This window comes from Trachurus japonicus, chromosome 8 (genome assembly GCF_045865225.1).
Source record: "Trachurus japonicus isolate A0001 chromosome 8, Traja_1.0".
Lineage (NCBI taxonomy): Eukaryota > Metazoa > Chordata > Actinopteri > Carangiformes > Carangidae > Trachurus > Trachurus japonicus.
In genome coordinates this window covers 23,391,568-23,406,084 of record NC_140914.1, presented here as the reverse complement: position 1 = coordinate 23,406,084, position 14,517 = coordinate 23,391,568, and the positions used below count along the sequence as shown (strand labels likewise).

The 14,517-nt window shown below is 43.3% G+C and overlaps 1 protein-coding gene across 2 annotated transcripts; it reads right to left on the bottom strand.

Moving 5' to 3' along the window:
- Positions 1 to 708: 708 nt before the first annotated feature.
- On the bottom strand, positions 709 to 9,745 carry ap5z1 (adaptor related protein complex 5 subunit zeta 1). Of its 2 annotated transcripts, XM_085785330.1 has the most exons (18): positions 9,610 to 9,745; positions 9,020 to 9,157; positions 8,206 to 8,386; positions 7,862 to 8,012; positions 7,584 to 7,696; positions 7,074 to 7,248; positions 6,853 to 6,906; positions 5,366 to 5,506; positions 4,992 to 5,029; positions 4,270 to 4,432; positions 4,002 to 4,180; positions 3,760 to 3,902; positions 3,068 to 3,186; positions 2,580 to 2,707; positions 2,372 to 2,469; positions 2,141 to 2,273; positions 1,299 to 1,513; positions 710 to 1,204 (listed from the first exon to the last, which is right to left on the bottom strand). In XM_085785330.1, exons 1-18 carry the CDS (start codon positions 9,648 to 9,650, stop codon positions 952 to 954), a joined length of 2,463 nt encoding a protein of 820 aa, XP_085641456.1. In that variant the 5' UTR covers positions 9,651 to 9,745; the 3' UTR covers positions 710 to 951. The 2 variants fall into 2 exon arrangements, with proteins under 2 accessions (XP_085641457.1, XP_085641456.1); XM_085785331.1 differs by lacking the exon at positions 6,853 to 6,906 and having other exon boundaries at positions 709 to 1,204.
- Between the last annotated feature and the right edge of the window lie 4,772 nt (positions 9,746 to 14,517).

The window sequence follows — 14,517 nt, the reverse complement described above, 5'->3', positions numbered from 1 at the left end:
AATAGTTTGACCATGTTTAGTCAGAAATAACGGGCTTAGTTGTGATTTGTATTTATCATGAATCACAAGATTCTCATGTGTTACCGTAAAATGACTGTTACTGAATGTAACACTGATGACTGATTCATTCTGGGTCAAAGGTTAATTCACAGGGCGTACTTTAGATTGGTTGGTAGAGCAGGCGCCCCATGTGCAGAGGCTATAGTCCTCGCCGCAGCTGGCCCCGTATCGAATCCCGACTCGGGTGGCCCTTTGCTGCATGTCATTCCTCCTCTCTCTGCCTCCCCTTTCCTGTCTCTCTCTACTACTACACTATCAATTAAAGACAAAAAGCCCAAAAAGTTAAATTCACACAGAGCATGGAGCCTGTCTGCACTGATTGTCTTGTTTAGAGGACCGTGATTGCCAATTGTTTTAAGTGATGCACTCTTATCCTGAAGCACTTTTTTATACTAACAGCAGTGACAATTTAAGTAGAATTTCCTGTATATGACAGAAATGACACACCAGAATTGAATACATGCTGATTATATATGCAAATTTCAATTTTTATTTTCATAGCTTTGATTTTTATACTTAATCAAACATTTCATAGGTCAAACTTTCAGGTCTTTCCTAATCTTCAGTAAAGAAACAAATTCTGTTTTAACAGAGCACTTACTCAGGAAGTGAGGATTTCTTTGTTTGTTTTTTAAATCAGATGATCTATTTTGTAAAAAAAAAATTCTGTAAAATCACTGTAATAAAGAAGAAACACTATCTTACACAGAGAGGATCTGTGTATTTTGTGGCTGTCAAATATGCTCAACGACGTTATATCATTTATTTACAAAAATAATGTGCAAAATCAAAAGTGGTTCGTGAAGATGTTCATTTTACAGGGCTTTTTTTAACACTGATATGTTGAAGTGACAGAGCAAGATGATTATGTACAGTGTCCATGTGTGTGTGTCACTGTGAGTGTGTGAGGCTGGTAAGCGTTCGCAGTTGCAGCGGCATGGACAAGTTGGTGTCTCTGTGCCACTGTGGTGTGGTGACGTGTGGGGGCGGAGTCAGGACACTCTGAGCCACGCCGGGGGTCTTCAGCAACGACCACAACTCCTCCCCTCGCGTTACTATGGTAGCAAGATCCTCCTCGTCTGAACACCAGGGTACCGACCCCCCTCTTGCTACCGTTCGTAGCTTGGAGAGGAACAGAGACACCCTGCAGCAGACAAAAACACAAATTCACTACCTTACACATGTCTGTGAGGATGACAGAAGAAATGAAAACCCAAATGTGTTTTCCTGCCAGTCACCTGGGGATGAGGTCATGTGACCGTGACGCCAGCTTAGCCAGAGCGCTCATTAGCGTAGTGACGACTCTCGGGGCGGGGCAGGACGCACCGGGTGGTGGGGCGGATGACGTTATCTCAAACAGCACCGCCTCTAACGCCTCGAAACAGGAAGTGATGAGCCTCACGGAGCAGCGAGAGTCACATGACACAGACAGGTACTCTCCCAGCACCCACACCTGAGAGCCGAGGGAAATATTATTTAGACTTCAGGTTTAGTGGGATGTTTTAACAATATTTCATAGGGGTGTTCATAGGCCAAACAATCGATTCACATAAGAATCGCAATTCTCATTTAAAACGATTCAGAATCGATATAAAATGCCCCAAAATTGATTTAAAAAAATAAAAAAATGTAACAAATCTGCTGGCTGTCGGCCTCCATTTCCTTAGAATTTAAAAGGCAGCATGTTTAACTGCACTATTTTTTTTAAATAAGAGGCACTTAAAATTTTGTTATGTGATATGGCTTTTATGCAAGTTTCAACAATTCCATCTAAGCATGGATAAAATGTTTAAAACTCAATAAATGTGAAAAAGACACTTTAGTCATTCTGTCTTGCAAAGCAGACTGGAGTAGATCATGAGGATCCTTTGCACACCGATAGACTGAAGCAGAAATCATTATGAATGAAATCGTTTAGAATCGGAAATCGATTTTGAATCGAATCGTAGCCCCAAAAATCAGAATCGAATCGAATCGTGAGATAGTAAAAGATTCCCACCCCTAATATTCCAACACTGCAAAAGTTCAAGACGGATGAGGCAGGATCCAAAGTACGTGATGGCAAAAACAGTTTCATTACCCAGTGTGTGTAGATTTCTTCTTTGCTGTAGACATTGGCTGTAGTTCCAACAAACTCCAGCAGCTCGTGAGACTGGTCCACTACCAGAGACGGCTGGAGCTTGCACAGCCTGAGCAGGTGGCAGCTGAACACCCTGAAGAAACAGATACAGAAAGAGGGACGGAGTGAGAGTAGAGACAGTGAAGGACCTTCAAGGTGGCCAACAGCTTCACAGTGTGTATGAAGCTGTACCTGTGTATCTCTTTGATGTATGTGGGGATGTTGAGGAGGAGGCTGCTTCTCTCCAGCATCACCAGAATCAAATGGGCTAAAAGCTTCTCATTGGCTACCTGCACACAACACAATACACACACATACACGATACAGTTTTTAAAAACTGAAACTAAACATCCAGAGTTTTCATGTGCAGTAGCTGCTGGAAGATTTTTAATCTCTTCACCGTAACGACTGTGTTGAAAAAGATGTGCAACATCACAGGGACGGTCTGGGCGCACTGAACAACTCTCGGCCAATCGGCTGCCTCAGCCAGCAGCTCATGGAGCGTGCTCAGTCTGTCGATCGTGTCACCTGTGGAGCGAGAAAGCACAGTCATTTCACTTGCTGCATTTTCCAAAATAAAAGTCAGAAATGACCAGTGGAACAGTCTTAACAAGAAACTGTGCCAACAAGTTAACCACAGTGAAAATCACAAATATATAATACAATATAATATAATATAATATTCACAGTGGAATAAACAGACAGGTTGTTTCTGTGTTTTCTTTCTTTATGACGAGTGAACCAGCTGCAGCAGAAGTTTAACATACAGACATGAGACCAGTGCTGCTCTTTTTACATTTAGATTCAACTTGAAGTAGTTCACCTCAACTCTCAGCAAGAAAGCGAGAGAGCACACTGAAGCTTTAAAGTGTGTAACTGTGCCTGTACCTGATCCTGCTTCTGCTCGGAGCAGGTAGAGGAAAAGTCCTCTGAAGGGAGCGCTTCGAAAGGCATCCAGTGACAGGAGGCCCCGCCCACCTGGTTCAGAGATGGGCAAGCATACTGACCTGCAACACACAGAATGAGATGTTGGTAAAAGATGTAAACACACTAGGGCTGAGACGATATGCTTTTCTCCCAATTCGATTCTTCTACGATTTCTTGGGTGCCGATTCGATTTATATTGCGATTCTACGATATTGCAGATTTTCTCGATTTTTAGTCTGCATTTTTAACACCAGTGAAACAGTTGAATGATTATGATTGTCTACAGACTATTCCAGGAACCATATTTCCCCCAAAAAATCAGTTTTTAAGATTAATTCAGCAGCAATATGTTTCTTTCTCTTTTCAAAAGCCTGGACTGCATAAAAGAGGAAAAATAAAAGAGTATAGAACAAACAGGCTTCTGAAACCTTTCTGACAAAATGAGATATAGACTGAGGTAAACTGCTACATTTGAACATTTATCTGCACACAAATACTGTAGGAGCCTATAAATTAACATACTCCATTATAAAGTGAACGTAAACCCTTTTCAAAACCTGGACTCTCTGTATGTAAAAAAGGCGAACAAATGCACACAGTTTTTGAGATTCTAGCTCTCGTGTGTGTGTGTGTGTGTGTGTATGTGTGGGCACCTGAGCTGCAGGACTAGTGTGGCGGTCAGACAGGGCAGGTCCAGCAGCGTGTGCAGCAGCTCCACTGCAGTTTCAGCTGTTACCAGAGAGGGCAGCAGGTCCACAAAGTCATCCACCACCGCTGGGCTGTCCCACGCTAAGAACTGCAGACACAGAGCGAGTGTCAGCAGGAAACTCACACATATGGATTCTGACAGGTTCAAAATATCTTTTCACTGAGTATAGAAAAGTCTGTTTTTGACCTTCAGCAGGTTTGGGAAGGAGTGGGTGTACTGTGGGACCCGGAGCTGCAGGCTCTCCAGGTTCAGTCGTAGGAAGCGCAGAAGCTCATGAGCCAGGAACGGGTCGTTGAAAAGTTCGGCAGGGAACCGGTCAAACACCAGCTTCCACACACTGTCACAGTCCACTGCTGCCATCTCGCCTACACGGGTTCACACACGTTTAGCCATTTTAAAACTGAAACCAATCAAGTATGCACATGCACAGGTAAATGTTGATGCATGCACACACCGTGGTTGAGGTAGAATTGTGCAATGGGCAGCAGGACCCTGGCGAACGTCAGGTCTGAGCTGAGCCGGCCAAAGAGCGCCTTAACACACGGGAAAGTTCGGTAGACCAGCGAGGCGTCCTCTACACACACACAGTCCAGGATACACACCGCCTCCACCAGACACTGGGAGAGGAAATGGGATAAAACACAATAAGGAAACTGGTCTAAAATGTGGTTTAAAAAGTGGGTGAGCCTCTGAAACAACCTTCCCTCAAGCAGTTTCATCTGTTTCTTTAATTTTTTACTGAATATTTGTGGCTAGTGATTTTCCAGATTTGTGTTTGGCTGTTCTGTGTGTGGGTGTGGTGTGAAACAGTAAAAGCAGGAGGAAACAGCAACATTTCTCCTCAAATTAAACAGCAAACCACTGTGTTCTTGACTCAAAACACCATTTTTTAACAACTTTATGTATAATTTAACAGAAAAATCCAGATGTTCACCGTTATCTGCAGGAAGTAAGAATAAAACGTAGTGCAGATAATCACTGGATAAGTTCTAAGAAATTAAAGTAAAGATGAGCTTGTTTTAGTAACAAGTGCTTTGTGTTATACACATGCAGTGGTGGAGACTAGGAGGACATGCAGGACACTGAAGGCTGTTGGAACCAGACACTGAACCAACATCTACATGATGCTCCTTTGTGTGTTATTGTACTGTGTGCATGTCTGACACACAGGCTCACCGCTTTCTGCAGCTCTGTGTCTGTCCTTTTGTGTGCCTCTGAGACAAAGACAAGAACACACATAGAAAATATTGTCACTTACATAGTATAATATAATCTGCAGTAAGTAAAGAACACACTAATCACATCACATATAAGTTATTGATTCAAAATCTGCATAAACACCTCCTACATCCGATTTTTCCCTGTTAAAAGGGTTTCCATGGAGTTTTTCCTCAGTCGATGTGAGGGTCTAAGGACAGAGGATGTTGCTACGATGCCATGTAAAGCCCTTTGAGACAAACTGTTTGTAAAAACGGGCTATACAAATAAAATTGCCTTGCCTTGCCTTACATATGACTTTTCCTTTTCCTGTCTAATAATCAAACACTCACTGCGATCACACTGTTCGATGAGGCGTAGGCAGTACTGGAAAGATTTCTCCCTCAGACGCTCCTTCGGAGGCAGCAGTCGGCTGGAGGAGGACGTTGCCGAAACCATGGAAACCACTGAGCCATCCACCTCCGACCGGTCATCTATGACACGAGGGGTCAAGATTGAGAAATCACGATTCAAAAACCTCTTCAAAGAAATGATGGAGTATGATAATCACAGCCCACATGAACAAGGATGAGTAGACTGTTTTTAGGTTTTTATCATGGAAAACTTAATTACTGGATGTATTGATTTACAGAAAGTAACAGTGAACTACTGCTGCAGTGTTGATGAGGAGAAACTTTTTTTTGTTAGAGTTAGCTATTAAAGTATTGATTATAAAGTATTGTGCTTTGGGGAAAAAATGAGAGATTTGCAGTATAATAACAGGTCTTATTTTTTAAATAAATCAGTTTTCTTAAGGGAGTTGTTGGCAACCAGTCACACTGTGTATAACTCTGTTGCGACGTCATAAAGAGTGGCTCCTTGCTCTGATTTCTCAGATGTACGTGCACTGGGACACATGCATAAGGTTGCAAATTCGTCCCAGTGGTTTCACACTTTTAACAGGTGCTAGACCTAGACCTAGAAATGCAGAGGAGGACTGATAAGAAGTTAAAATGAAGGTTTTGTATTTTAATAAAAGGACCGTGAAGGATTTTACAAGGAAAAACCAAACATTTAACAGGTTTGTTTGGATTCACACAATCTACTCAACAATCCCATTAAAACTTTAGGTAAAATTTTGTTTACAGTTTCGTCACAGGGCAGAGGGCACCTTTAAATTAAAGCTTCAAAATGAATCCACTGTTGAAATTTAGATGCGTGATTGTCAGAGGGGTTTAATATTGAACCGATTAAATGGAAATAAAAACAGTTTTATTTATAACATAGACTAGAAATATTTTGAAGCTGTCCATTACATCACTGCAACCCAAACCTGAGAGAGTGTGGAGGAAAAAAACAACCATATTATGAGCCACTTCAGAAATGAGTAAAATTCACACATTGAGATTGATTACACACAGTGTATGGAATTATTTGATCATATTGGATCTGAAGATCAGAAACATCCAATCAAGGAAACGCACACGTTAGGAAAAGAATCTCGTTCTCTATATGTCTCATTGACACCACATGCAACATGTAATATGTTTAGTATAGTAGCTTCCTATTCTGATAGAGGCTGTTGTCAGAGAAACCACAGTGATACACTCATGTTTACAGAAGTTATCAGAAGATTGAGGGTCAGACAAAAAGCACAGACACCAGTGTAGTGTAGTTAGGAAGTCGAGATGACAAGATTTTTGGTTAGAGATTATTTGTTAACCATGATCATATCAGGTGTTGCAAGTTGACCTGCGCCGCCCACCGAGGTAATCAGAAGATGTAAGAGTTAAGGCTTGCACAGTCATGCAGGGAAGGTCCACGAACTGACGTATCTTACCATTAGAAAAGGAGTGGGAGTGTGAGAGGGAGAGGCTGAGCTGCAGCCTGTTTGCTGGAGGTGATGAAAACACAGGTCAGGTGAACTAAACATGACGCACACAGCCCTCACAACTGATTCTTTTGAGGCTGATGCTCCTTGCATGAAATCTGCAAGCTATGACATAATGAGCTTCCCTTGCATGTGAAGGCAAAAGGTTGTGGTTGGCATCAGAGTCATACCAGTTTCAGCTGTGATGCTGCCGCTGGAAACAGAGTGGTAGGTGAGAAGCCAGTGGCGCAACATGGAAAAGGAGTAAACATTCATCCACTGGTCCTCGGTGAAGCCTTGACCTACACACAGCACGGTGAAGAAATCCCCAGACACCGTCCCATCCAGCTCTGCTATCGGCACCGGCTGATAGAAAAACACAAAGAAGGACACAGCATGCTGTTAGATTTAGACTATTCCATCTGTGGCCCCCCAGGCTCAGGAATACTCTCCCCCAGACTTAAGAGCCTCTGTCTCTGCAGACATCTTCAAGGTGCAGCTAAAAACGTACCTGTTTCAGCTTGCATTTGAATAGAAAGATATCTTATTTGTGATCATATGTATGGTGTTTTGTTTTGTTTTGTTTTGTTCTGCTGCCTTGTTATCCTGTGTCTTTTGTGTTGTTTGTGACTATGTGCTGTGAAAAGTGCTACAGAAATAAAGAATTATTATCATTATCATTTATATTGTAGCTCACTTACCTGACGGGACCTGGGTCCTGTGAAGAAGCCTCCTGAGGATGCTCCACCTCCCTGCGTGATGCTCGCATAACGCAGCCAATCGACAAGCCTTTTACTCAGGAGGGTCAGCTGATCTGTGGGAGGTCAGGCAGAGAGAAGGAGGAGGAGGAGGAGGAGGAGGAGGAGGAGCGGTAAAAGTGTCTCTATTGCATGCACATGGCTTTACAAAGGGAAAAACTGCACAATCGCTCAACGACTGGTTTAAATTTGCTGGAATATTTGGCTGATTTGTTTGTTACCTTCGGTGAGGCACTCTGGGCTGTGTGCGAGGACGCTGTTGAGGATTGGCAGAGTGTGTGTGAGGGACTGAGCCGACGGTTCTGACTGACGGCTCTCCAGGCTGCGAAGGAGCTCCGTGCATAGAGATGACAGATCAGCCCTGGATCCAGCCTGCAGGGGTCAAAGTGTGCAATAAATGGTGTTACGGTTTAGATGTTAACATTTAATTTAATGTATTTATTTGTACTGAAACTGATGAAGCCAGGATTTTCAATGAATGGCCACCCTATTGTCAAAAAGTCAACTGAGCCTCTTGCGATGTTACACATGGCTCCAAATAAATGTATTAGTCTGAGCAGGACACCTGTGAGAGCAGCAGGGCAGCAGCGTGACTGTTGAGTTGGCTTATGTTCTCTTGGTTGTAGTTCACTTCCTGACCAGGGAGGGGCAGTGTCTCTCTGAGCACAGCTGAGCTCAGCACCTGAAGCTGCTCCACCGGTGAGGAGAGGAGAGATACAAGCCTCTTCTGCAGCTCTGCGGGTAACCTTTGATCAGAGACAGAGGATGTACAGAGGCACAAAGGTTAAACACTGAAGCTCAGACTGGATGTCAAACAGTTTGGAGCAGGAAAAAGACAAAGGTAATTCACTTCTTTGAAATCTCTGCCGCTTATTAAAGCTGGGGTTTCTGTTTACTATGTCCTAACAAATTGGGAGGACAGAGTAATAGGGGACAGAGTAGGTCCGGCCCCTCAACCAATCAGGAACCCCCAGACCAGAATAGATTTGATTGTTCAAAGATAGCTGGAGGCTTTTCAGGCTGCTGCATACAGAGACATAGAGAAACACATAGACCTTTCCTTACTGATAGCTGAATGGGGAAACACAACTTTCATTAAAAAAAGTTAATATTTTGTTTGTAAAACAAATCCTGCCTACCCCAGCTTTACAGTTAGTGTGAAACTGAGAGGAGGCTGCACAGCGTGGTGCAGACAACACAACCCAGATGAAAAGATTATCGACTGCGTAGCTGAAGGACCGCTGCTCTTTGTGAAAACACTGACAAGTCAGACAGAGATAGATTATGATCTGAGATGAGCAGATTAAACATGATGAGTGTGACTGGACAGTGGCTCATTCATGTAAATGAGGAGGCGCAGCCCTGGCCGCAGCTCTTACGTCCTGGTGTACTTGGTGGCGAAGAGGATGAGGTGGAGCCTCTGCAGGCAGTCGATGGTCTCATGGCCAAACTCCTTCCCCTGCAGCAGCTTCACCAACCTGCTGTAAAACTTCTGCAGCTCAGACTCCTGGATCTCCCTGCACGAAGGACACACACAACAACGCACTTCAGCTGCTGCTTCTGCCTATTGTTGACACGTTTGACACCTAAACCACTGTCACTACAGCAACAGAGCCCATATTCTGACCATTCACGAATATGAAAACAAACATAATATATTGCAATTTTGCCAGTTTCAGCCCCACAAAAGCAAAGTTAGCTTCACTTCCTGCTGGGTGTGCTAAAACTAAAACATGTATGGTAAATAATACACTGATAAGAAAACATACAACACGTGTATTGGAGTCAATTATTTATCGTTTTTTTCCCCCCCACCTGTGATGAAACACAGGTAAATGTTTGAAGCTAACACCGTTAGCTCTGCCAGGCTAGCAGGTGTTAGCCTCGTTAGCTCGACAACACAAGTGTAAACAAACAGAAGAGAAGAGCTGAAGAGGAGGGAAAACGACCCAGTTCTCCGTTTCCTTACCTGGCTTGTTTAATCAAACTCTCTGAACCGTGAGAGTACATGGTGAAGGCGACAGTGGGACATTAGTCCGCTGCACCGGTCACTGCTGCAGCGGAAGGTAAACAGTCCGGCCGCTCATCGGGTCCTGACTGGAATCACATGACAGGACTTTAGTTCCGCTTCTTCCTCCGGCTCGAGTCTGCTCTTCTGCTTCTTGATCTTGATCTTGCAGCCTGGACGCAGCGTCGGTGTATCGCTGCCCCCTCTGTCCGGACCACACCACTACCAGATATCTGTAGTAGGCTACTGTATGTCTGGGACTTTTCTACACTGAGTGTAGTCAAGAAAGTGGCTCTATGCACAGCTCCACTACTTCCTAAACTTACGGCAGCTCCTTTATTTCCTGTTTTACATTATTGGACAAACGAATTAATCCAGGTGTGTCTGAGTAGGGGTCAGACACACCTGGATTAATCAGTTTGTCCAATAATGTAATTATCAAACTAATAATTCCAGGTGTGTCTGACCCCTACTCAGACACACCTGGATTAATCAGTTTGTCCAATAATGTAAGACAGGAAATAAAGGAGCTGCCTTAAGTTTAGGAAGTAGTGGAGCTGTGCATAGAGCCCATTGGAGTAATAGAAATAATTCTCCCTTTGCACAAAATTAATTGTACATTGTAGGATAAAATGTCTGACATGTGGTCTTATATGAAATCAACACTGTGTCCATCTGTGTTTCTGTAAACTGGCATGATATTAATTATAAAGCCACATCACACTTGGCTTTGGCTTTAATAGCCTATGGGCTCTATGCACAGCTCCACAACTTCCTGAATTTAAGGCAGGTCTTTTATTTCCTGTCTTACATTATTGGACAAACTGATTAATCCAGGTGTGTCTGACCATTGTGACTACTCAGACACACCTGGATTAATCAGTTTGCCCAATAATGTAAGACAGGAAATAAAAGACCTGCCTTAAATTCAGGAAGTAGTGGAGCTATGCATAGAGCCCATTCACTGCGAGATCGACTCTGAAGCCTCTGAATTTTTCAGCTCGCATATCGAGTTGTATCATCTTCTCTAATCTCTCCTCAGGTACTTCCCACTTTTGACTTGAATAGCAAAGTGTTCTTAATATATAATGTCACTCATTCACCAAGTTTCTGCCAGATTAGTAACATGATCACCACCCACCCAGTGTGTTCCCGTCCATTATATCACACTCACCCACTTGAACTAAGTGTAATATCAGTGCAGCCCTGTTCACTTTTAGTTTGTTCTGAACCATGTTGCTCTTCCATCATTCAGCATTACTGAGTCGTATTATGACTTCTTCTAACACTGGCCCATTCCTCATCTGCTGCCCTACCTCTCCACAGTGTGCTGTGCCCATTAAAGTCTCCTAGCCACAGCGGTGAATTCATGTTTTCATTTATTTCTTCTTGCAGCTCCTCCTAAAACCCAACACTAGAAGTTTGCATACTTCAACAGAAACTATTTTTTGTTTTAATAATTTCCCGGATCCTGAATTCCCATTTTGAGTAATGTGGCACACCCCCTCCACTTCTATCTGTTCTGTTCATTTTGAGGTATTAGCCATCTGCCCAAATTAATCCCGATGTTTCTTGAATGAATCTTGTAGGCATCTACTGTAGCACTTCATTGCAAAACATCAAGCATATGCACTAAGAGATTCGTGATGATCCAGGTTTTCTTCACTTATCATTTCATCTTTAGCCTCAGCCCACAGACTTTCACTTCCATTCACTGGCTGAGACCAAGTCTGTGAGTCACAGGAGTAACTCATTGCAGAGAGCTCCTCAAGGTGGTTCCTGTGATTCCCAACAATCTCTCAGCTGCAGACTGTTTCACATGCAGTATTTGTTTTCTTTTTTCTTTGCCAACATTTTAATCTGCTACATTTTGTCCCTGCCATAAAGGTTTGAGGTGTTTTTATAAACCACAGCTGAGCCCCCCTGGAGGAGGCTCAGTCTGCAGTATAGCCCTGGTTATCTGATGAACCTGAGCTCTGGGTCTGGGCGTAGAGGAGCAGCTTAACCTCTCCAGTCTCCTTACAAACTCTGCATGGGAATCTTTTTGAACTTGCTCAGCTCTTATAAATTCAGGTCACTCTCGCAATGAAAGGCTACTATTCCTCTACAAATGGAGCACTTGGCAGGCTTATTACACTCTCCTCCATCATGGTCCTCTCCACACAGCCTACTTACCTCTGCAAACAGCAGCCACATGGCCGATATTGTTGGCAGCTGTAGAACTGCACAGGGGCCCTTTCATATGGTATGACTAAGTCCACCAAGTCATACCCTTTTTTGGCAATGCTTCCTCTTTATATGTGATATGCCCGAGTACTATTTCTTTCATTCTGGGCATTTCTCATTTGACTGACACCTATAGTGTTGCAAATTTGTATTTTGCTTTGATATCTCCACTGACACACCGTATAGGCCTGGTACCTTTTTGGTACAAACCCTTCTACTCCTTTTCCCCAGAAAACTCTTAGACTTGAGGGCTTTAGCTTGCTGATTAGACTGATTAAATGTGAAGTTTCTTTGACAAATGCCCTGAAGCCTGGACTCTATAATTTCAATTTAAAGAAAACCTTTAAAAAATGTCCTTCCTTCCCATCCATCTTTCTTGGCTTCATGTATATGGTATATCACTACCTTGCATCCTCCCTCCTTTCTTTTATTGCAGTTACTGATAGTAAATCATTCTCTCTTATGTCTAATACTCTTGCCCACCAGTTATTACTCCTCCTGAGGGCATCGACTGGCCCTTATGTTCCTTCATCTATCAAGGGTTTTCAACCACTGGTTTGTGTCCCCCCCGGGTGGTCAGTAAAGCCACTACAGGTGGTCCCTGACCAATACTCAACGATGTAGTCCCACTGTGGAAATCACTTCAATTCCCATGTGAAACCTCTTTCTTTTATCTGTGAGCGTTCAGCAAAGTCAACCACATTGTTATCAGTGTAACCATGACAAGAAATGTCATCTCGTGTTGAAGAAGTACTTATTAAAGCCAAGTCATTATCTATTTTCTAAATATAAGCAGGTTCGTGCCCAGACTTAACCAAGCAATGGCTGTTTTTATAGTAACCATGGTAATGATCAGTAGGCCACTTCTGGTACAGTTGCATGTTTATTATGACGACCAAGGTCCCCTGCGCACGCTGACGTATGGGCGTTACAGTCCTATCAGGCGACACTCGTAGGGTTCATATCAGAGGGTTGTAATAAAAACCAACTTAAACTTGAAGGACTTGTTGGATCAAGATAGTTCCATACAGTCCTTTGTTGCTTGTTCTTAATAATCTTGGAGTCACTTCAGGTCGGGTATAAAAGGGCCTCTTAAGGTCAGTCTCTTCCTTGTTCGTGATGGTGCATGGTGTATGCTGCAGTTTGATCCTTTTTGGGTTATTTCTGTTCTCAGTGTGTGTGTGTGTCAGTGGAGCTGGCTGGTATACTGTAAAGTGGGATGACATCCTTGGTGAGATCCCCACCCACCATGCTGACCATAGATTAATTAAAGCAGAAGTAAGCGATCCGGTCGTTTTGGCTAACTTCTTGTCAGCCGATGGAGTTAGCAGTCCCCGCCCTCGTCATGGATCTATTGGTCCTCGTCCCTACGTCACCACATTCACGCGCATCCCTTGGCTGCACACACAGAGAGGACCGCCCCTTTATGCTCTCTCCTGTTCTCTCTCCTCATTGGATAAAGGTTGTAGGATACAAGGAAAGTTTTCTCCTCGGCTTACAGCAGAGCAGAGTGACTGTGACAGACCCGTGTTTCGGACCAAACACTCTATGTAAGTGATTGCTGTCGGAAGATATAACTATTTAAGACTTATATTAACACAAACATTCCTCTTACTTCTGCTTTAAGGGCACTGTGACACACATTACTGGGGAATGTTTACTGTGGTCTGCTGTGCTGTGTGAGTGAGAAGGGCCACTCTCTGCCCCCTTACTAGTGGCCCCAGCCCACATCCTGTACTGTAGTTTTGTGTGGACTGATTTTAATTATTTTAGTATATTGTGCTCACATTCATCTCTTGTTAATAAATTAGTTTGTTATATACTTTACCATTTGCGTGTCTCCACTCCAGTCCTGACCACTGACCTGTATTTCTGTGCCTGTGCAGTCACGAGCCTGTGTCCTCGTAACTTTTTAAACAGTCAGTTGGTTTTTGACCTTCAGTATCCTGGAGTGAAAGACCCCATGCAGGTGGCACGGCTGCCCCCTTTTTGGTTCTTGTTTTCCTCCCCTGATTACTCACTTTCTCACCCCACTCCTTGCCACATGCAGGTCTACATCTAACAAGAGTCAGCGCTTGATTTTGCTGATAAAGTCAAAAGTAACATTTGACATCCAAAGGTCAGAAAAAAACAATGAATCCCTTTACTCACTCCCACACTATAGTGGTTCCAGTGGTTGCTTCTCTGTCAGTAGGGTGGTCCCTGGGTAACTCTCTGTAGAAAACACCTGCTTTAGTTATTTTTTGAGAACATCTAAAGGTCGAGTCTCTTTTCTCAGTAAACTGTTTGATGTGGTATTGGCGTCCAAGCAAACCCCACGAAACCAGTCAGCACGGCAGTTCGCAAGCAGTCAAACAAACTGTAACAGTCCCCGCATCAACACTGCATTTTCAAATGAAACAGACATTTTTACAGCTGGTTACTTCATACAAGCCTAATACTACGACATGTACAGACCTTTCTCATAGATAGATATTCTGCCCCATCACACTAGGAAAAGCACAGCCATAATCAGTCACATTGATAACAACTGTCTCCTTTACAGTATCACAACTGTCATTACTAACATGTACTTTCCCTGCTATGACAAGTCAAGACCAAAAATGTATGCTGTGAAAAAAATATAGTATGTGTCAACACTGT